At 46.9% G+C, this 21,046-nt stretch overlaps 1 protein-coding gene across 1 annotated transcript in view; it reads left to right on the top strand.

Moving 5' to 3' along the window:
* Positions 1-7,232, top strand: part of si:ch211-102c2.8 — a 114,904-nt gene extending 107,672 nt beyond the window's left edge. The window contains exons 22-23 of the mRNA XM_038793481.1: positions 5,593-5,814; positions 6,490-7,232. Coding sequence (XP_038649409.1) covers positions 5,593-5,814; positions 6,490-6,549 — 282 coding nt within the window. The 3' untranslated portion in view covers positions 6,550-7,232. The remainder of the gene's footprint in view (positions 1-5,592; positions 5,815-6,489) is intronic.
* The last annotated feature ends 13,814 nt before the right edge of the window (positions 7,233-21,046 follow it).

Below are 21,046 nucleotides of genomic sequence, written 5' to 3'. Positions count from 1 at the left end.
GGCTGACAGGTGGCAAATGGAGTTTAATGCATAAAAGTGTGAGGTGATTCATTTTGGAAGGAATAACAGGAAGGCAGAGTACTGGGCTAATAGTAAGATTCTTGGTAGTGTGGATGAGCAGAGAGATCTCGGTGTCCATGTCCATAGATCCCTGAAAGTTGCCACCCAGGTTGAGAGGGTTGTTAAGAAGGCGTACGGTGTGTTAGCTTTTATTGGTAGAGGAATTGAGTTTCGGAGCCATGAGGTCACGTTGCAGTTGTACAAAACTCTGGTGCGGCCGCATTTGGAGTATTGTGTGCAGTTCTGGTCGCCACATTATAGGAAGGATGTGGAAGCATTGGAAAGGGTATAGAGTAGATTTACAAGAATGTTGCCTGGTATGGAGGGAAGATCATATGAGGAAAGGCTGAAGGACTTGAGGCTGTTTTCGTTAGAGAGAAGAAGGTTAAGAGGTGACTTAATTGAGGCATACAAGATGATCAGAGGATTAGATAGGGTGGACAGTGAGAGCCTTTTTCCTCGGATGGTGATGTCCAGTACGAGGGGACATAGCTTTAAATTGAGGGGAGATAGATATAGGACAGATGTCAGAGGTAGGTTCTTTACTCGGAGAGTAGTAAGGGTGTGGAATGCCCTGCCTGCAACAGTAGTGGACTCGCCAACACTAAACGCATTCAAATGGTCATTGGATAGGCATATGGACGATAAGGGAATAGTGTAGAGGGACTTTAGAAGGGTTTCACAGGACGGTGCAAGATCGTGGGCCGAAGGGCCTGTACTGCGCTGTAATGTTCTATGTTCTATGTTCTAAATGTTGTCAATTTCCCTGCCTCATCCACTTCCTCCGGCCTTCTGGTACTTCACCCGTGGCTAACAATGATGCAAATATCTCATTCAGGGCTCCCGCAAATTCTTCTCTAACCTCACGCAGTGTTCGTGGATATACCTGGTCAGGGCCAGATTTATCCACCTTCATACATTTTAATACGTGCATCACCTCCTCTACTTTAATGCGAACTGTCCCCAGTATATCGCCACTAGCTTTCCCAGGTTCCCAAGTCTTCATGTCTTTCTCCACGGTAAACACAGAGAGGTTGGAGAAACACAGATTGTTTTCACAGGAACAGCGGAGATTGAGGGGCTGATAGAAGTTTACAAAATTATGAGTGGCATGGACAGAGTGGATAGTCAAATGCTTTTTCCCAGGGTGGAAAAGGCAATTACTCGAGGACATTGATTTAAGACGCGAGGCGAAACATTTAGAAGAGATGTGCGAGGCACGGTTTTTGCACAGAGGGTGGTGAGTGCCTGGAACGCGCTGCCAGGGGAGGTGGCGGAGGCAGATATGATATCAACAGTTAAGGGGCATCTTGACGAATACATGAATAGGATGGGAATAGAGGGATACGGACCCCTGAGGCGCAGAAGGTTTTAGTTTAGACAGGCATCATGATCATGACAGGCATCACAAAACAGGCTTGGAGGGCCGAAGGGTCTGTTCCTGTGGTGTACTGTTCTTTGTATTCGTTGAAAGCCAGCATGGATTTGTTAAAGAAAATCGTAATTAACTTACTCAACTTTGTTGAAGTAACGGAGAGATTGATGAGGATAATGTTGTTGATGTGATGTATAAGGACTTCTCGAAGACATTTGGTAAGGTGCTGCACAACAGACTTGTGAGCAAACTTCAAACTGGTGGAATAAAAGTAACAGGAAATCGTAGTGGTGGATGGTTATTGTACAGATTAAAGGAAGGTTCATAGTGGAGTTCTCCACAGATCGGTGTTACAATCCCTGCTCTTGCTGATATATAAATAACCTAGACCTTGGTGTACAGGGTGTAATTTCAAAATTTGTAGATGTTACAAAACAATGGAGAACCAGAGGACACAGATTTAAGGTAATTAATTAGCAAAAGAACCAATAGAGAAATTAGAAAATCTTTTTCACACAGCGAGTGAGGATCTTGGGTGCACTGCCTGAGAGGATGGTGGAGGCAAGGTCAACTGAGGCTTTCAAAATGGAATTGGATTGTTATCGGAAATGAAACATTTGTAGGGCTGCAGGGAAATGGTAGAGGAATGGCGCTGAGTGAATTGCTTAAAGGGCCGCTTTCTGTGCTGCAACCATTCTATGATTCAATAATTCTAAAAGTTCCAGTAAGTTTTCAATAAATGAAGTCCTATCAGGTGAGTTCAAAGAATGCTCAATAAGTTGGCTGTAACATTTAAACTATCCATTTTGATAATATAGGAGCCCCAACCTCCCACTGATAATATGTGGTGTACCTAATTGGATTCATGCAATGACTGTCTTCAGTGTGACGAAGAATAATACAGCACAGGAACAGGCCCTTCGGCCCTCCAAGCCTGTACCGGTCATGATGCCATCCTTGGCCAAAACCCTCAGCACTTCCTGGTGCCGTATCCCTCTATACTCATCCAATCCATCTATACCTATCCTATCCAGGTCGAGATACCTTTTGAATGCCGTTAATGTAGATTTTAATTGGATACTGACTTTGTGGTATCATTAATTTATTGAAGCTCAGAAAGGACAGTGATGGGGAATACAACATGTTCTTTATATTCAGTGACATTGTTGAGTATAATTCACATACTTCATTGTGCTGTAACTTAGTTTTCCCAACATTATACTTCTTCCCTCCCCTATAAGTGTCTTAATCGTAGAATCCCTACAGTGCAAAATGAGGCCATTCAGCCCATTGAGTCTGCACCAACGCTCTGAAAGAGAACCCTACCTAGACCCACGACCCCCACCCTATCCCCGTAACCGAGTAACCCCACTTTAACTTTTGAACACGGGGCAATTTAGCCAATCCACCTGACCTGCACATCGTTGGACTGTGGGAGGAAACTGTAGCACCTGGAGTAAACCCATGCACACACGAGTAGAAAGTGCAAACTCCACGCAGTCACCTCGGGTTGGAATTGAACCCGGATCCCTGGCGCTGTGAGGCAGCAATGCTAACCGCTGTGCCGCCCATCCTGTCTATTCTTAGGAGAACTACCCCAGCTTCTCTCAGAGGGTAGTGAATCTGTGAAATTCTTTACCACAGAGAGATGTAGAGGCTGGGTCGATAAATATGTTCAAGGCTGAGATAGACAGATATTTAATCAGCAAGGTAATCAATGGTTATGAGAATAAGAGAGGAAATTAGAGTTCAGGAGTCTATCAGATCCGCCATGATCTCATTGAATGGCAGAGCAGAATCGATGGGCCAAGTGACCTACTTCTGTTCCTACAGCTGATGGTCTTCTCAAATAAAAACAGAAAATGTTGGAACTACTCAGCAGGTCACGCAGCTTCTCGGGAGACAGAAACAGAATTAATGGCCAGAATACTGAGGGGTGGGGCAGGGGCTTTGGTGGGCAGGAGGAGCCGGGAGTGTGTATTGCCAGCAGCTGCCAATTAAATTGCCTGCCATCCTATTAAGGTTGGTGGCTTATTCCCCAAGAGCTGCCGGCAGCTCAGCAATGCTACCACTAGTGGTGGCCATTGCAGGGGCTGCAAATGCAGAATGGTTGTGCATTGTCGCAGAGGGGCAAGTGGGATCTGGGGACGACCGGGCCAGTCAGGCAGGCCTTGGTAAGGGGTTGTTCGTTGGCAATGAAAATGCCTGTCCTCAGAAGAAACCTCATGTGGATTTCTATGTCACTCCGATCAACATATTCCCTTCCTCCTCCTGAGCTTCCCCTTATCGCCCCTATTTGTCCCAACTTGTGGTAGCAAGTTTTGCCGTCTTACTTTTTTTACACAAAAGGAATAATTTCAAGATCACTGCAAAAACTGATTTTAAAACAAACCCACAATATTAAATATTCATCAATTTCCCAAAGTCATTCCAATCCCTAATTGAGAACATTATTGTTCAGTAAATTGGACTGTTGAACATCAGGGGCGGAATTCTCCGACCCCCCGCAGGGTCGGGGAATCGCCCGGGGCCGGCATAAATCCCGCCCCCGCCGTGGCCGGAATTCCCGCCACCCGGGAATCGGCGGGAGCAGGGAATCACGCCCCGCCGATCGGCGGGCCCCCCGCGGTGATTCTCCGGCCCGCGATGGGCCGAAGTCCCGCCGCTGACAGGCCTCTCCCGCTGACGTGGTTTAAACCACCTCTGGTGGCGGCGGGATTGGTGGCGCGAGCGGGCCCCCAGGGTCCTGAGGGGGGCACGGGGCGGTCGGACCCCGGGGGGTGCCCCCACGGTGGCCTGGCCCACGATCGGGGCCCACCGATCGGCGGGCGGGCCAGTGCCATGGAGGCACTCTTCTTCTTCCACCGCCGCCATGGCCTCCACCATGGCGGAGGCGGAAGAGATCCCCCTACCGCGCATGCGCCGGTGGTGACGTCAGCGGCCGCTGACGCACCGGCGCATGCGCAGACCGGTGAAGGCCTTTTGGCCAGCCCCGACGCCGGGCGGTGTAGCGCCAAAGGCCATTGGCGCCAGTTTTGGCGCCGACTGGCGGAGCGGAAACCACTCCGGCGCGGGCCTAGCCCCTAAAGGTGCGGATCTCCGCACCTTTGGGGAAGCCTGACGCCGGAGTGGTTGGCGCCACTCCGCTACGCCGGGACCCCCCGCCCTGCCGGGTAGGGGAGAATCCCAGCCCAGTTTCTCTGTGACATGGTGAAGCTGCTGCATTTCTGCACCAGGATGCCTCTGAAGCTGAGCCCAAGTGAAAATTAAAGTATTTTGATGATCTGGCCCTCAGTGTAAATTGGTCATTTTATAGAGGACCCGTGTGTACATCTCTGGTCAGCTCCATCAATTCGGTGTGGCTCTGTCCCTTCATCTCAAAGCCTTTGTGTGTTTCTCCCTCTAGTTAGCCCCTCACTGTGTCTTTCCCTCCAACCCATCAATGCATGAATCCTTCTATTTCCATCTTCCATTCCTCTTATCTCTGACCACGCTTATCTAGTTCTTCAGCCCATCTTGTAGGACGAGGTTCCTTGGAAATAGCAAAAAAAGCTTGTGAAAAGACTAATGGCCGATGGATTTTCCAGTCCCTCCTGCTATTGAGTTTTTCCAGCCCCTTCCACCATCAGGAATTTCCTGTCCCGCTGAAGTCAATAGACTTTTGAATGGCCTGCCACATATTCTGGCCCCAATCCCTACTGTAATGGGGCTGTAAAATTCTGCCTTAAGTGTTCACTGGCTCAGATACACATTGACCTTGATATAGAATATAGATCCACATCTGGGCAGCACAGTGGTTAGCACTGCTCCCTCACAGCACCAGGGACCCGGGTTCAATTCCGGCCTTGGGTGGCTGTCTGTGTGGATTTCCTCCGGCTGCTCCGGTTTTCTCCTACAGGCCAAAGATGTGCAGTTAGGTGGATTGGCCATGTTAAATTGCCCGTTAGTGTCCAGGGATGCATGGGTTAGGTGGCGTTATGTGGTTACAGGAGCCTGGTTAGGGTGCTCTTTCGGCGGGTCGGTGCAGACCCGATGGGCCGAATGCTCTCTTTCTGCACTGTAGAGATTCCATCATTCTCTGATCTGGCAAAATCAAATTGGATTATACTCACACAAAGTAATCTCGATATATGTTTGTGTGTTTGTATTTCTTGAAGGAACACGGTGAAACTTCTCATTTGCAGCCTACCTCCACTCCATCAATGGCTTCCTCTGCAGTGGCCTCATTCAGACAGAAGACTTTTGGGACATTGAAGCTGCTTCAACATTTGCAGATCCGGGTGAAGCAACTCCGAACGGAAAACATCATCTATCATGGAGCCAGCCTGAAGGATGGAAGCATTCTGCATACCCTGACCAGCAGCTCTCACAGAGAGATGGTGCGTAGTTCACTGAGCAATTGGAAACTCCGCAGATTGTAGGCGGCAAGGTGGCACAGTGGTTAGAACTGCTGCCTCACAGCTCTAGGGACCTGGGGTTCAGTTCTGGCCTCGGGTCACTGTCTGTGTGGAGTTTGCATTTTCTCCCCGTGTCTGCGTGGGTTTCCTCCGGGTACTCCATTTTTCTCCCACAGTCCAAAGATGTGCAGGTTAGGTGGATTGGCCATGCTAAATTGCCCTTAGTGTCGAAAAAGGATAGGTGGGGTTACTGGGTTATGGGGATAGGGTGGAGGTGTGGGCTTAAGTAGGGTGCTCTTTCTAAGGGCCGGTGCAGACTCGACGGGCTGAATGGCCTCCTTCTACACTGTACATTCTATAATCTATACAAGACTGGCACAGAGATGGCATCCGACAACACAAGCAACTAGGGAAAGATGGCTTGTACAGTAATGACAAGAAGGACTTTCCTCTCAGGCAGTAATGCTGGTTAGAGTCTGGCAGGACAGGACTTTGACTTGCCTGTCCAACTTGCTGGTAACCAGGGCAACCTGCCTGGGTCAGGCTCCCATTTATATAAAGCTAGCTATGCTGAGCGGTGATGCTGCATACCTGCAACGGGCAGATGATTGACTGTCTGCAAATTGAAACTTTTATTTGTTACTCTCTCCTCTCCAGAGCCGAGTGACACCAGATAGATCGTCGTCATCCTTCTCGGGAAAGGAAAGCAGAAAGTGACATTTGTAAATCTTTCAAGACCTTTGCAGGGCCACACCTTCCACAGATGGACACTGCGGAGCAAGACATCACTGGGACGAGATCTTATTTCAGGTTTCTCACTCGCTATCAGTACACTTGGCCCAATGGGCCAGAGCTTCTCAATGAGCGGGAATCAGTCACACTTTAAGCAACTGGACAGTATGATATCACTGATGATATCATGGCCTGATTATGCACAGGCCCAAGAAACACCAAAAGGCCATTGTAATTTTATTATATGTTTGTAGGAGGGGGTGGATCGCTTTTTGTATCTGTGCTTAGTACAAGATTAATTCTACAACAGGATGTCAATGTCAATGTTATCGTGTCCAGTATAATGCAAAGTACTTTTGATTTTAAATATCCCTCCTGCCAGCCCCTTAACTCCTACTGGAACAAGGCTTAACGTCCATGCTGGAAGAGAGGCTGGTGCAGACCTGGCAGCTGGTCCACAATTTGGTCTTTCCCTTGGAATGGAGCGGTCAATCAGAGGCGAAAGCACGTGGTTTGATCCAATTGCAGTGCAAGTTTATAAATAATCTATTATTTTCGCCCATGAAGGCATGCCTGCTGGGCCTTGTTAGAAACCCACCTTGCTAACACTCATGGGGTAGTGTTGATCAGGAGCAAATCTACTTTATCTGTGTATTACTAAAGTAAGGAATTTCAATGTGTTCTTAGAATTTTTCCACAATTGTAACTGAACATGCATTAAAATCTGTTTTATTTAATATTGAGTTCTTTATCAAAGAGAATACAGCTGTCCTATTACTCACAACTATACTGTGCCATACAACTTGTTGGTTTCTCAATGCGCGGATGGACTGCAAGGCGTCATCGGGCAAAGCGAAGGGTGGAGAGGTTTAACTACTCCTGGTGCTTGGACATGGTGACCCGGCGAACTACTGCTCCCGGACTTGGAGTGCCTGACTGTGAAGTGTCGCCCATACTACCTGCCATGCGAGTTCATCTCTGCCATTATCACAGTGGTCTACATCCCATCCTAGGCGAAAGTGAAGAAGGCGCTTAATGAATTGGACACCGCTATAAATAACAATGAAGCAGAATACCCGGAGGCCTTGTTCATCGTGGCCGGGAAGTTCAACCACGACAACCTCAGGAGTGTATTGCCAGAATTCCACCAACACATCTCATGTCCCACCAGGGGCACCGACACTCTCGACCACTGCTACACAAACATCAAGGTCACCTACCAATCCATCCCCCGACCGCACTTCAGAAAATCGGACCATAAGACGGTGCTTCTTTTCCTGGCATAAGCGGAGAATCCAGTTAAGAAGATCATGCAATGCTGGTCCGAGGCAACAGGAGAGCTCCAATGCAACTGCTTGGAGTCAGTGGACTGGTCCATATTCAAGAACTCAATGGCCAACCAAAGTGAGTATGCCACCACCATCACAGACGTCATCTGCAAGTGTGTAGAAGATTGCGTGCCAAAGGAGGTAGTACATATGTTCCTCAACCAGAAACCATGGTTTAATCAGGAGATTGATTCACTCCCTACTGAAGGCCAGGTCTGAGGCGTTCAAGTCAAGCGAACCTGACATATACAAGAAATCCTCTGCAACCTCCGCAAAGCCATCAAGATGCCAAGAGACCATACCAGTCTAATGACACGGACTCTTGTCGTTTGTAGCGAGGCTTAAACAACATAACGGGCTACCAAGCAAAGCCGAGTAGAATCTCCGGCAGCAGTACTGCTCTCCCCTATGAACTCAATGCTCGGTACAAGCAGGAAACCAACAATCGGCCTCGGACACACCCATACCTACTGTTACAGCTTCTAAAGTCAGGTCGGCCTTCTTGAAAGTGAGCCTTCGGAAAGCAACGTGTCCTGATGAAGTCCCTGGTTGTGCACAAAGATCCTGCGCGGACCAACTGCTGTGTTTGTCTGTGGACATCTTCAACCTCTCCCTACTCTGTTTTGAGGTTCCCACCTGCTTCAAGAAGACCACCATCATACCAGTGCCAAAGAAATACCAGAAAATGTGCCTCAAAGACTATCATCTGGTGGCCTTGGCATCTATCATTCTCAAGTGCATCAAGAGATTGGTATGAGATACATCAATTCCATACTCCCAGAACGCTTTAAACAACTGCAATTTGTATACCACCACAACCGGTCCACAGCAGACGCCATCTCCCTGGGACATCTCGACCACAAGGACTCCCCATGTCAGACTCCTCTTCATTGACTACAGCTTTGCCTTCAACACCATAATCCCAGGCTAGCTCATAGCAAAACTCCAAAACCTAGACTTGGCTCCTCCCTCTAAATCTGGATCCTCGACTTCCTGACCCACAGACCACAATGAAATGAAAAATGAAATGAAAATCGCTTATTGTCACGAGTAGGCTTCAATGAAGTTACTGTGAAAAGCCCCTAGTCGCCACATTCCGGCGCCTATCCGGGGAGGCTGGTACGGGAATCAGTAAGGATAAACAACTACATCTCCTTCATGATAGTCCTCAATACCGGGTTCTGCAAAGCTGCATACCTAGCCCCCTCCTATACTCCCTATATACTCACGCCTGTGTGGTTAAAATTCGGCTCAAACCCCTTCTACAGGTTTGCTAATGACACGGCCATAGTGGGCTGGATCTCGAACAACAATGAGTCAGAATACAGGGGGGAGACAGAAAACCTAGTGGTGTGATTTAACGCCACAATCTCTCCCTCAACGTCAGCAAAACTAAGGAGCTGGTCATTGATTCAGGAAGCAAAGTATCGTACACACCCCGTCTGCATCAGTGGTGCCAGGTGGAAATTGGTTGACAGCTTAAAATTCCTAGGAGTGCACATCACCAACAATCTATCCTGGTCCACTCACGTCAACACTACGACAAAGAAAGCGCAACAGCACCTCTACTTCCTGAGGAAACTTAAGGAAATTCGGCATGTCCACTGTTACCATTGACTGTTACCAATTTTCACAGATGCACCATATAAAGCATCCTATCTGGCTGCATCACAGCTTGGTATGGCAACTGCTTGGCCCAAGACTGTAAGAAACTACAGAGTTGTGAACACAGCCCAGTCCATCACGTGAAACCGGCTCCCATCCATTAACTCTGTCTATACCTCCCACTGCCTTGGGAAAGCGAGCAGCATAATCAAAGACGCTTCCCACCTGGCTTATTCTCTCTTCCAACTTCTTCCATCAGTCAGGAGATACAAAATTCTGAAAACACGCACTAACAGGTTCAAAACAGCTTCTTCCCCACTGTTACCAGGCACCAGAATGACCCTCTTATAGACTGAACTGATCTCTTCACACACCTTCTCTACTGAGTAGTACTACACTTTGTATGCTCACCGATGTCTGTATTTACACTGTGTTTATGGATGTCCTATGTTTTTTCATTTATGGAACGCTCTGTCTGGACTGTAGGCAGAACAATACTTTTCACTGTATCTCGGTACACATAACAATAAATCAAAATAAAAGAAGGTCAGTAGGGCAGCACGGTGGCGCAGTGGTTAGCTCGCAGCGCCGAGGTCCCAGGTTTGATCCCGGCTCTGGGTCAGTCCGTGTGGGGTTTGCACGTTCTCCCCGTGTTTGCATAGGTTTCGTCCCACAATCCAAAGACGTGCAGGGTAGGTGTATTGGCCACACTAAATTGCCTCTTTTTGAAAAAAAAAATAGGAACGTCAGTAAAGAGTGGACAAGGTGATTTAGATGGAGCTTGAAATCACCAAAAATGCAAAGTTGCTCAGTGGAGGAGCAGAGCAAGGAAAACAGTGAGGATATGTGCTGTGAGGAATAGAGAAAAAGGATTATTATGGACAAGTTGAGAGGAGTGGAACAAGGTGATCTGCTGAAATGAGACTACTCAAGGTAAAAACAAACAATTTAGCACATCCAGTCCATATTTCCACATAAGCAATAGTTTTGGCCATATTTACCTACCCTTTCCCATACCTCTTCAATCTTTCTTTCTGTCATTCCCCCCCCATCCAATTTAATATTGAATATTTGTCAGAGACTGAATTTCCCCAGCAATGATCCTAGTCTGTGTGTGTGAACAATTTTACTGGTGAAGGTATAGTGGTGGGAATAGGAGCAGTTCTGAGAAAAATGTTGTTCTGCCTCAACTACTAACCCTGAGTTAGAGACAGGAGTGGTACCAGACAGCTGGAGAGTTGCCAATATTACACCCTTGTTCAAAAAACATTGTAAAGATAAACACAACAACAAGTCAATCAGTTTAACCTCGGTGGAGCGAAAACTTTTAGAAATGATAATCCAGGACAGAAGTAAGTCATTGGACAAATGAGTTTATTAAAGAAAGCCAGAAAAATTTGTTAAAGTCAAATCTCGATTGAATTTTCTGAAGAGGTAACAGATTGTTGCTGAGGGAAATTCAGTAAATGTGATGCTTTATATATAGTGGAGTTTCCCAGGGGTCAGAATTGGTTGCCTTCATATATATTACAGCTCGAGACTTGAATTTGCAGGGCACGATTTCAAAATTTTCAGATGACATATAACTTTGGTGTATCGTGAACTGTGATGGAGCTAGTGCTAGACTTCAAGAGGATGTAGGCAGGTGGAATGAGCAGATATCTGGTGGATGAAATAATACATTTTGGTAGGAAGACCAAGCAGAGACAATATAAAATAAAGGATTCAATTCTAAAGGAAGTGCAAAGACAAAGAAACCTCGGGGGTATATGCATTTAGATAGTAGGGTTCTGCAATGAGATTAAAAACAGAAAATGCTACGATACTCAGCAGGCCTCGCAGCCTTCTGCAGAGAGAAATAACTTTAAGGCTGGCCGGTTACATGTCAGCTGGCGCAAACATAGAATCACAGAATTTACAGTGTAGAAATAAGGCCATTCAGCCTATCAAGTCTGCACCGGCCCTTGGCAAGAGAACCCGACTTAACATGATGGCATTGTCACGTGCTGTAGATTTGTATGATTGTAGTTTTGAAACTTTTTTGCACTCAATCAAAATTTTGCAGAATAATATAAAAATAATAATAGTAAACAAAACAACACTAACACAGGTATCACACCTTGCTACCACGTTTGTGACAGTAGTCCCAATACTATAATTTCCTAGATTATTTACATTAGTGAGCATTATACTGTTTTTTTGAAGTGTTCTTCATAGGATTTTTAACATTTAGTAGTAAGAATTATCCACTACTTTACATACGTATTTGCAATTACTGCCCGGACTCTTTACATCGTTTATAATTCTGTTTGTTTTGCTTGGGGGGGAGGGGGGGGTGGATTCTGTTCCCACCTTGAATTCTTGAGGGAGGTTAGGAAGGAAGTTCCAGTTTGACACGTGTGGGAGGGATCTGTGTCCCCTCCTGCAAATGGCCTTCCTCCCCGTCTCTTCTCTGCTATACGCGAGCTCACTTTCACCCAGGCTCCCCTTAGTTAGATGCTTGTGAACAGGTCTGCAAAGATGTTTATGAACTTCTTCTAAGTGCCGTGGAATCTCTCCTCAGACCCCTTTATCGAGAATTTTTCTTTTTTAGTTTCAGGAACTCAGCCAGGTCTGAGAGCCACTCCGAGGCACTGTATGGCGCTGCCGACTTCCAGCCTAGCAGAATTCTCCGCTTGTTGATCAGTGAGGTGAAGGCCAGGCATCCAGTCCCTTCACTCCCTAGAGCTTTGGATGCTATTGACACCCCAAAGACCCACACAGTTTGGCGCAGCTCCATCTCAACTACCACAACCCTGGACATTGCCTTGGAAAAGGCTGTCCAGAGCTCCCTGAGTCGGGTGCAGGACCAGAACATGTGGGTGTGGTTGGTCGGGCCCTCCTGACTCCCCTGCCACTTTTCTTCCACCTCCAGGAAGAACCCGTTCATGCGTGTCTTCGTGAGGTGTGCTCTGTGCACCACCTTGAGCTGTATCTGACTAAGCCCAGCACAGGTGGAGGTGGAGTTGATCTTGTGCAGCGCCTCGATCCAGAGTCCTTCCCCTATCTCTGCCCATCTCCTCCTCCCATTTCCATCTGGTCTCGTCCAGTAGGGTTCTGCCATTTTCTAGTAGTCCATAGGTGTCGCCACATTTGCCGTCCTCTAACCAGTCCAGCCCTACCATTGTGTCCATCTGTCCGGATCTCTGGGAGAACATTTTTATCTCCTTGTGGAGAAAGGCGCGCAACTGCCGTCACCTGAACCCGTTCTCTTTCGGGAATTGCTGCCTCTTTGAGAGTTCCCCCAGGGTCGCCAGTCTATTGTCATGTGCATGTCCTTCACTCTCCTTGTCCCTCCACGTCTCAAATATGGCATTGATCCTCGTCGGTATGAACCTGTGGTTGTTGCAGATGAGGGCCTCTATGGACATTTCACCAAGTTTGAAATGGCTCCTGAATTGGTTGTATGTCCTTAGTGTGGCCACTACCACTGGGCTCCTGGAGTGTGTGTGTGTGTGTGTGTGTGTGTGTGTGTGGCGAGGCCGGGAGTGGTGCAGTGGCCAATGCTTGGAGAGATGTCCCCGTGCAGGAGAGGAGGCCTCCTCCGTCAGAAGGTGGTGGTGAGCTGCCTTCTTGAACCGCTGCAGTCCCTGGGATGTAGTTGCACTCACAGTGCTGTTAGGGAGAGAGTTCCAGGATTTTGACCAAGCGACAGTGAAAGAATGGCAATATATTTCCAAGACAAGATGGTGGACAATTTGGAGGGGGACTTCCAGGTGGTGGGGTTCCCATGTATCTACTGCCCTTGTCCTTCAAGATGGCAGTGGTTGTGGATTTGGAAGGTGCTGCTAAGGAGCCTTTGTGAGTTCCTGCAGTGCATCTTGTAGATGGTACACACGGCTGTCACAGTTCATCAGTGGTGGAGGGACTGATTGTTTGTGGAAAGAGCTGCTCTGTCCTCAATAGTGTCAAGCATCGTGAGTATTTGACATAGCTGCATTCATCCAGGCAAGTGGAGAATATTCCATCACACTCCTGACCTTGTGCCTTCTCGATGATGGACAGGCTTGGTGAGTCAGGAGTGACTTGCCACAGGATTCCTCGTCTCTGACCTACTCTAGTAGCCACAGTATTTATATCATAGGATGTTGATAGTGGGGGATTAAGTGAATGCCATTGAATGTCAAGGGGCAATGGTTAGGTTCTCTCTTGTTGGAGATGATCATTGCCCGGCCCTTCCGTGGCACAAATGCTGCTTGCCACTTGTCAGCCTAGATATTGTTGAGGTCTTGCTGTGTTTGGACATGGACTGCTTCAGTCTGAGGAGTCGCGAATGGCGCTAAACATTGTGCAATCATCAGTGGACATCCCCACTTTGACCTTGTGATGGAGGGAAAGGTATTGCTGAAGATAGTTCGGCTTAGGGTACTACCCTGAGGAACTCTTGCAGTGATATTCTAGAGCAGAGATGATTGACCTCCTCCACAACCATTTTTCTTTGTGCCAGGTATGACTAGCTTTTTGCTAGAGCTCCTTGATGTCAGTCAGTCAAATGCTGCCATGATGTCAAGGGCATGTACTGTCATCTCACCTCTAGAATTCAGCTCTTTTGTCCATGTTTGAATCACTGCTGTAATGAGGTCAGGAACTGAGTGGCCCTGGTGTCAGTGAGCATCAGTGAGCAGATTATTGCTAAACTAGTGCTGTTGATGAGCCCTTCCGTCACTTTACTGACGACCAAGAGTAAGCTGACGGGGTGGTAATTGGCTGAATTGGATTTCTCCTGTTTCTTGTGTACAGGCATACCTGGACAATTTTCTACAGTGTCAGGTAAATGTCAGCGCTGTAGCTGGACAGGAACAGCTTGGCAAGTTCTGCGGCAGTACTGTGACCGGAATATTGTCTGGGCCCATAGTCTTTACAGATCCAATGCCTTCAGCCATTTCTAGATAGCACGTGGAGTGAATTGAATTGACTGAAGACTGACATGTGCTGCTGGGGACCTCTGGAAGAGGCGGAGATGGATCATCCACCTGGCTCTTCTGGCTGAAGATTGTTGCCTAAGATTGTTGCAAGTACTTCAGTCTTATTTGAACCCATGACCCAGGATTACTAGTCCAGCAATGTTATCACTACGCTACCGTCTCTCTCAAAAATCTTTTTCTATTAAATGTTTGCTAATATTCACAATAGCAGTCAGTATTTCATGGACCCTAACTGGCTAGAGAGCAGCAATGGACACATGCATGAACAAAGCAGAGTTTTGTATACACCTCAACATGCAATCCACACAAATGAGTCAAAAACAATGAGTCATTGGGACAAGTGTCAAAGGGCACTTGTCTAGCAAATAGTGACTCAGATGCTTAAAAAAATAACTTGCAGTTTGGGGATTCCTCAAGAAATCTTGTTCTGGTCTCCGTACTTACAGCAGGAGTTAAATGAGCTGCTTCTTCAAGATTAGTGATTTTCTCCAACATTTGCTCCACATCACATATAAGACAAATTAGTACCGCCGTCTTGCCCAAGGGTCACTCACACAAAAACTGCAACATGAAGAGGCAATACCTGTGATTTGCCATGAGCTCCCCATTTTAATTACCTCAATAAAAATATGCCAAATTCTACAGGAAGTAGATAGAAGAAAATCCATGGCACCAACAGTTCAATTATATTTTTTATAATTGCTTGCAATGGCAGAGGTGATATTCCTCTTGATTATGTCATTCACTGACAACTTTTTTTACAGAGTAAATAAAAAGTAGGGGCAAAGGAGAGTATGCGAAATTACAGCTGAGAGAATATTGCCTGTTGGACCATGTGGTGTGTCCATTGGTACACTAAATGACATTCACAACAGGTAGATATTACTGAATGCAAGTAGCTTTGCAGACGATGAGAAGCAAATCTTGATCTAACTGCATTGCAAACATCTTTTGTGCAAAGAGACCGTTTCTATTTGTGCTAGTGTCTTGGAGGGATGTGTACTTGATTTGGTGGTACAGGACAAACTCTTCTCACCCCATTGATTGATTGAGATCAGATTTGGTCCTCCAGCATGCAGGCCAGATGCAGCCTACAAAGCCTCGCTAGCCTACAAAGCCTCGCTATCATGGCCCAGGGAGCCAGTTTTCAAAATGCTGGTAAATGAAGTGAAAGATTCTGAAAGGAGCTACTCCTCCAATCACAGGCCATTCTGTTTGCTGCTCATTGCACAAATGTGGGAAAGAAACAGTTGTAATAAACCTTACTTGAAAGTGGAGAGCACTCACCACTACATTCTCAAGGGCAATTAGGGATGAACAATAGTTACTGGCCTAGTCAGCAATATCCCCCATCCCATGAATGAATAAAACTCACTTGTTCCTTCTAAATTGCTTCATATTTTTTATGTTTTTCATCTTCCAGTTGTTGAGACTCCGTCCCTGAGCAGCAATACTCACCACCCAATCAACTTGGGGAATTTCATAATTTGCCCCGATTCTCCTCAGTGGCGGTGAATGGTCCCTTCCACTTGCTTTGTGGCAGCCCCGCCACTGGTCCCCTCTGCTCTCCTCACAGGACCCTGCCACTAGTCCAGCTCTCCTCCCAAGACCATTCTCCTCGCAAGATCCACCACCTCTGGCCCCTCTACTCTTGGAAAATTTGCGCCTCTATTTGCTCTCAAAAATATGGTGCCAAGAAATGACATGAGTGCACAATTAGACTGGAGACCAGGCAGTTTATTCAGCAGCAAAAAATCAGGGAAACATGAAGTAAAATCTCTGTACATTATGTTTCCGAGCTCTCTAAATAAACCTAATATACAACACAGAATAAATGAAGTAATCAAAACTCTATAAACAATGGTGCACTTTATTGATCAGTGGGCACTGCCCGAAGGCAGCATTCCTGTCCTGTATGAACAGGATTGGCCCTGGTAGCCAGTTTATTCTTTCGCAAATATTGACCCATACCTTTAATATCAGTGTCACTTAACCCAATCTCAGTTACTTAATTCAGACAAACTTCAAATAATGAACAAAATATAACCATTGGTATATTGGTAGCTTACCAATAGATCTTAAGTCTAATTTTTAAAACAAATTGGCAGAGTTAGATGGGTGGAAATGCAGCCACTTACTGCTGTTGCAAACCCAGAGAACCTTAAACAGTCCTCAGAGTTACAAATATTAACAGGCATGTCTAAGTACAAACTTCAGACGGATTTTTGCTTGAAGAATGCCAGGATGACCATGAAAAACATTATAATTCCTCAGAATCGACCAAGCCTGAAGTCAGCGATATAAAAAACGGCCTTTTAACAACAATAAATTATGCAAATAAGGAAAACATGTCCTGTTAAACAACTCTACTTCTGCCAGATCATATTTAGTTAAATGAAAGAACAATCACTTTCAAGGAAGAGCTTTAAAAAAAAACTGAATTCCTCATTTCTATGAATTAAAATTAACCAAGAATATACAATTATAAAGCTACAAATAAATGCTCATCAAGTTTTTTTTTAAAGTTGAAGCGACCAATTCTTTTTTTTCCCCAATTAAAGGGCAATTTAGCGTGGCCAATCCACCTATCCTGCACATCTTTGGGTTGGGGGGGGGGGGGGGGGGGGGGGGGGGGGAAACCCACAAAGGCATGGGGAATATGTGCAAACTCCACACGGACAGTCACCCGGGAAGGGATTGAACCCGGGTCCACGGCACCGTGAGAAATCCTCCTCAACTTGTGTAACCTGGAGGTTGCGTCAATTCAGTATCAAAATAAATATATTTTTGATAAACATCATGCTTCTATACTGTTTACTTTCTTGGTCACTCAAAAGGCAGGGGTTACAAACCTATACTAGTCCGTAAGCAGTTATCATTCTCTTAGGTTACTTCCTGTGGTGGAGAGGGGAGAGCATGACAAGGAAGAATACAAAGATGTTAGGAGAGAAGTAACAAACAAATTAGGAAGGCAAAGAGGAACAAATAAGTTAAAGCCAAATTGTAAAATGTTCTGCAGCCAAATAAATTTTTAAAAAACAATGGAAAGGCAGGGTGGGAATAGGGCTATTAAAGGATGGACAAGATCAATTCAGAAGCCGTGATAATGCATTGGCAGAAATTTTACTTTGTTTCAGTATTTTAGAAGGTAGATAGATCAGGTTCTAAGGCATCAGAAACTGAGATCAGAAATTATATAACTGCATTTAGAATAAATAGGAAAATATTAATCAAAGTCAGAGAGGATAAAACCCCAGTTTGGACAGATTATAGCTATGCATTTAAAAATAATCTAATGAGATATGCAAGGCACTATTCCACATATTTAATAATTAATTGTAAAAAGGTGTATTGCTAGAGGACTGGTTGACAGCTAACATTATACTATATTTCAGAAAGGAGATAGAACATGTCTGAAGAACTATAGACCAGTCAGCTTAACATAATGGAATCCCCGCTTAAAAAAAGAAATTAGAAAATAAATGTAAAAACCAAAAAATAGTCACAGTGTTTCAGCTTCATTGACCAACCTCATTAAATTATTTGAAGAAGTAACAGAGAATAGACAGACAAGGGTAATGCAGTAGATGCAATTTATCCAGCTTTCCAAATGGCCGTGGTAAAGTACCACGTAATACACTAATGTGACTTCAGGTGGCAACCATGGAGTGAGTGGTCGCACATTTGGTGGCTCCTGCCCGTAGTGGACTGTTTGGACCTTTTCCCCTATTAATGGCAGACCCAGGGCAGCACGGTGGCCTAGTGGTTAGCACAACCGCCTCACGGCGCTGAGGTCCCAGGTTCGATCCCGGCTCTGGGTCACTGTCCGTGTGGAGTTTGCACGTTCTCCCCGTGTCTGCGTGGGTTTCGCCCCCACAACCCAAAAATGTGCAGAGTAGGTGGATTGGCCACGCTAAATTGCCCCTTAATTGGAAAAAATAATTGGCTAATCTAAATTTAAAAAAAAAAAAATTAATGGCAGACCCGAGTGATTGTATAAGGTGCGGGAGAGGTGGAGGAAGAGTGTATCCCACCATTTTATGGATTCGTGGACCAGAAGTGGTCGAAAAAGGGAACAACTGTTGAAAGCTGGCATGGAGCCTGCGACACACGGTAAGATGGCGGAGGGTCAGGGTCCGAGCCTGCCTGCCCTGTGGTCGACGGATCAGCTAGCGAGCTTCTGCCACGAGACGTTTGCCCAGCAGAGGAAGGAGAACTTGGAGGACCTGGCCAGGATGATGGATCCCATAAAGGCAGGGATCGACCGCATGGCAATGACGTTGGAGGCCCAGGGTCAGACAATCCGGAAGGTGGAGGAGGCGGTGGGGAAGCACGAGGAGCAGCTTGCTTCGATGGCTGCGGAGATGGAGTTGATGAGAGATTAACAGAAGAGGCTGCAGGACAAGGTGGAGGACTTGGAGAATAGATCGCGCAGGCAGAACTCAAGGATCGTGGGCCTGCCGGAGAGCAGTGAGGGAGCAGACGCCGGTGCATCTGTGGAATGGATGTTTGACAAGCTGCTGTGAGAAGGAGCGTTTGTTCAACCCTTGGAGGTGGGCTGGGCGCACAGGCCGCTTATGAGGAAGCCGCAGAGAAATGAGCTGCCGAGGGTGATGGCGGTGCGATTGGACTGGATAAGGAACGGATTTTGAGGTGAACCAGGTGGATTAGGTGCTGTACATGGGAAGGCAGCGAGCTGAATGTCTACCAGGACTTGGTTGTGGAGCTGGCCAAAAAAGAGGGCAATCTTCAACAAGGTGAAGTCGGCCCTCTTTAAGAAGGGGGTGAAGTTCGGCATGTTACACCCAGCGCGTCTGTGGGGAACATACGAAGACCAGGAACTCTACTCTGGGTCACCAGAAGGGACGATGGAATTTATTAGAGACAATGGGCCGGTGGAGAGTGAGGACATTGAACTCTTGAGGGGAAGTTCCTATCCTATATTTTGCTTTTCTTCTGGTTTGTATGAACCACTTTTGCACTGTACTTGGGGCTGTAGCTCTGTTTTGGGCTTTGGGTCTGTTTGTTTTTGATGGGGGATGGTGGGTTGCTTTTTTGTGTTTGGTGGGGATTATAAAGTTAACACTCCGAGGATGATTGAGCGGGGGGGGGGGAATTGGTGGGTGGTAGGTTGCTAGGCGCCATGGGTGGGGGCTACTGGCTAGCTCACAGAAACGCAACGGGGGGGGGGGGGGGGGGCGAGCAGGTGGCAAGCTTGTTTATGGGGGGTTGGGATTGTTATTTTGTTATGGGGTGGGGGGGGGGGGAGGAGGGGGGCGGAAGTCTGCTGACAGGGGAGGGACTGGTGAAAGGTGACATGGTGAGGGTTGATGACAGTGGGTGCTCGAGGGTGGGCCTGAGGAGGTGCGGGACGTGGGCTGGAGGCTGACCTAGGCAGGGCTATGGTTGATTGGCAGGGGCTGGGGGTTGCGACCAGACTGATCACATGGAATGTGAGAGGGCTGAACGGGCCAATCAAGAGGGGCCATGTGTTCACACATCTGAAAAGATTAAATGAAAATCGCTTATTGTCACGAGTAGGTTTCAATGAAGTTACTGTGAAAAGCCCCTAGTCGCCACATTCTGGCGCCTGTTTGGGGAGGCTGAGGAAGGGGTGGGTAGGGCAGATATTCCATTCGGGGCTAGATTCCAAAACAAGGGGAATAGCGATTCTGATTAATAAGTGGATGGCATTTGAAGTGGGCAGTATAGTGGTGGACACAGGGTCAGATATGTCATGGTGAGCGAGAAGTTGGAGGGGATGCCGGTGGTACTGGTGAATATTTGTGCTCCGAACTGGGACGACGTAGAGTTTATGAGGCGGATATTGGGGGAGATCCCGGATCTGGACTCGCATCGGCTGATTATGGGGGGGGGATCGACTTTAATACGGTTATGGATCCAAGGCTGGATTGGTCGAGTTCGAAAATAGTAAGGGTTTCCCATGTACACAAAGCGTACTCCCAAATTGACTTTTTTGTCATGGATAGGATGTTGTTGGCAGGGGTGGTGGATGTTGACTACTCGGCGATAGTGGTGTTGGATCATGCCCCGCACTAGGTGGATTCACGGGTGAGCAAGGAGGGGGGCCAGCGCCCACACTGGAGATTAGATATATGACTGTTAGCGGAGGAGGTGTGTGAGGGAATCCATTCTGAGATATGTGGAGATAAATGATACAGGGGAGGTCTCGGCAGCTACGGTATGGGAGGCATTGAAGGCAGTGATGAGAGGGGAGTTTATCTCAATGTGGGCACACAGGACGAAGATAGAGCGAGCGGAGATGGATAGATTAGTGAGGGAGATCCTCCAGGTAGACTGGAGGTATTCGGAGGCCCCTGTTGCAGGTTTGTTGAAGGAGCAGTAAAGCTGCAGATGGGAGTTTGGGTTATCTAGGGGGAAGGCAGTGGGGCAGTTGAGAAAGGCGAGAGGGGCGGTGTATGAATATGGGGAGAAGGCTAGTAGGGTGCTAGCACATCAGCTAAGGAAACAAGAGGTGGCAAGGGAGATAGGGAAAGTGAAGGATAGAGGGGGGAATATGATCTTGGGTATGAATGGGATGTTTCGGAACTTTTATAGCAGGCT

This window comes from Scyliorhinus canicula, chromosome 1, assembly GCF_902713615.1.
Source record: "Scyliorhinus canicula chromosome 1, sScyCan1.1, whole genome shotgun sequence".
In the NCBI taxonomy this organism is placed as follows: Eukaryota; Metazoa; Chordata; class Chondrichthyes; order Carcharhiniformes; family Scyliorhinidae; genus Scyliorhinus; species Scyliorhinus canicula.
The sequence above is the reverse complement of the archived record's forward strand: the minus strand, read 5'-3'. Positions and strand labels throughout refer to the sequence as shown.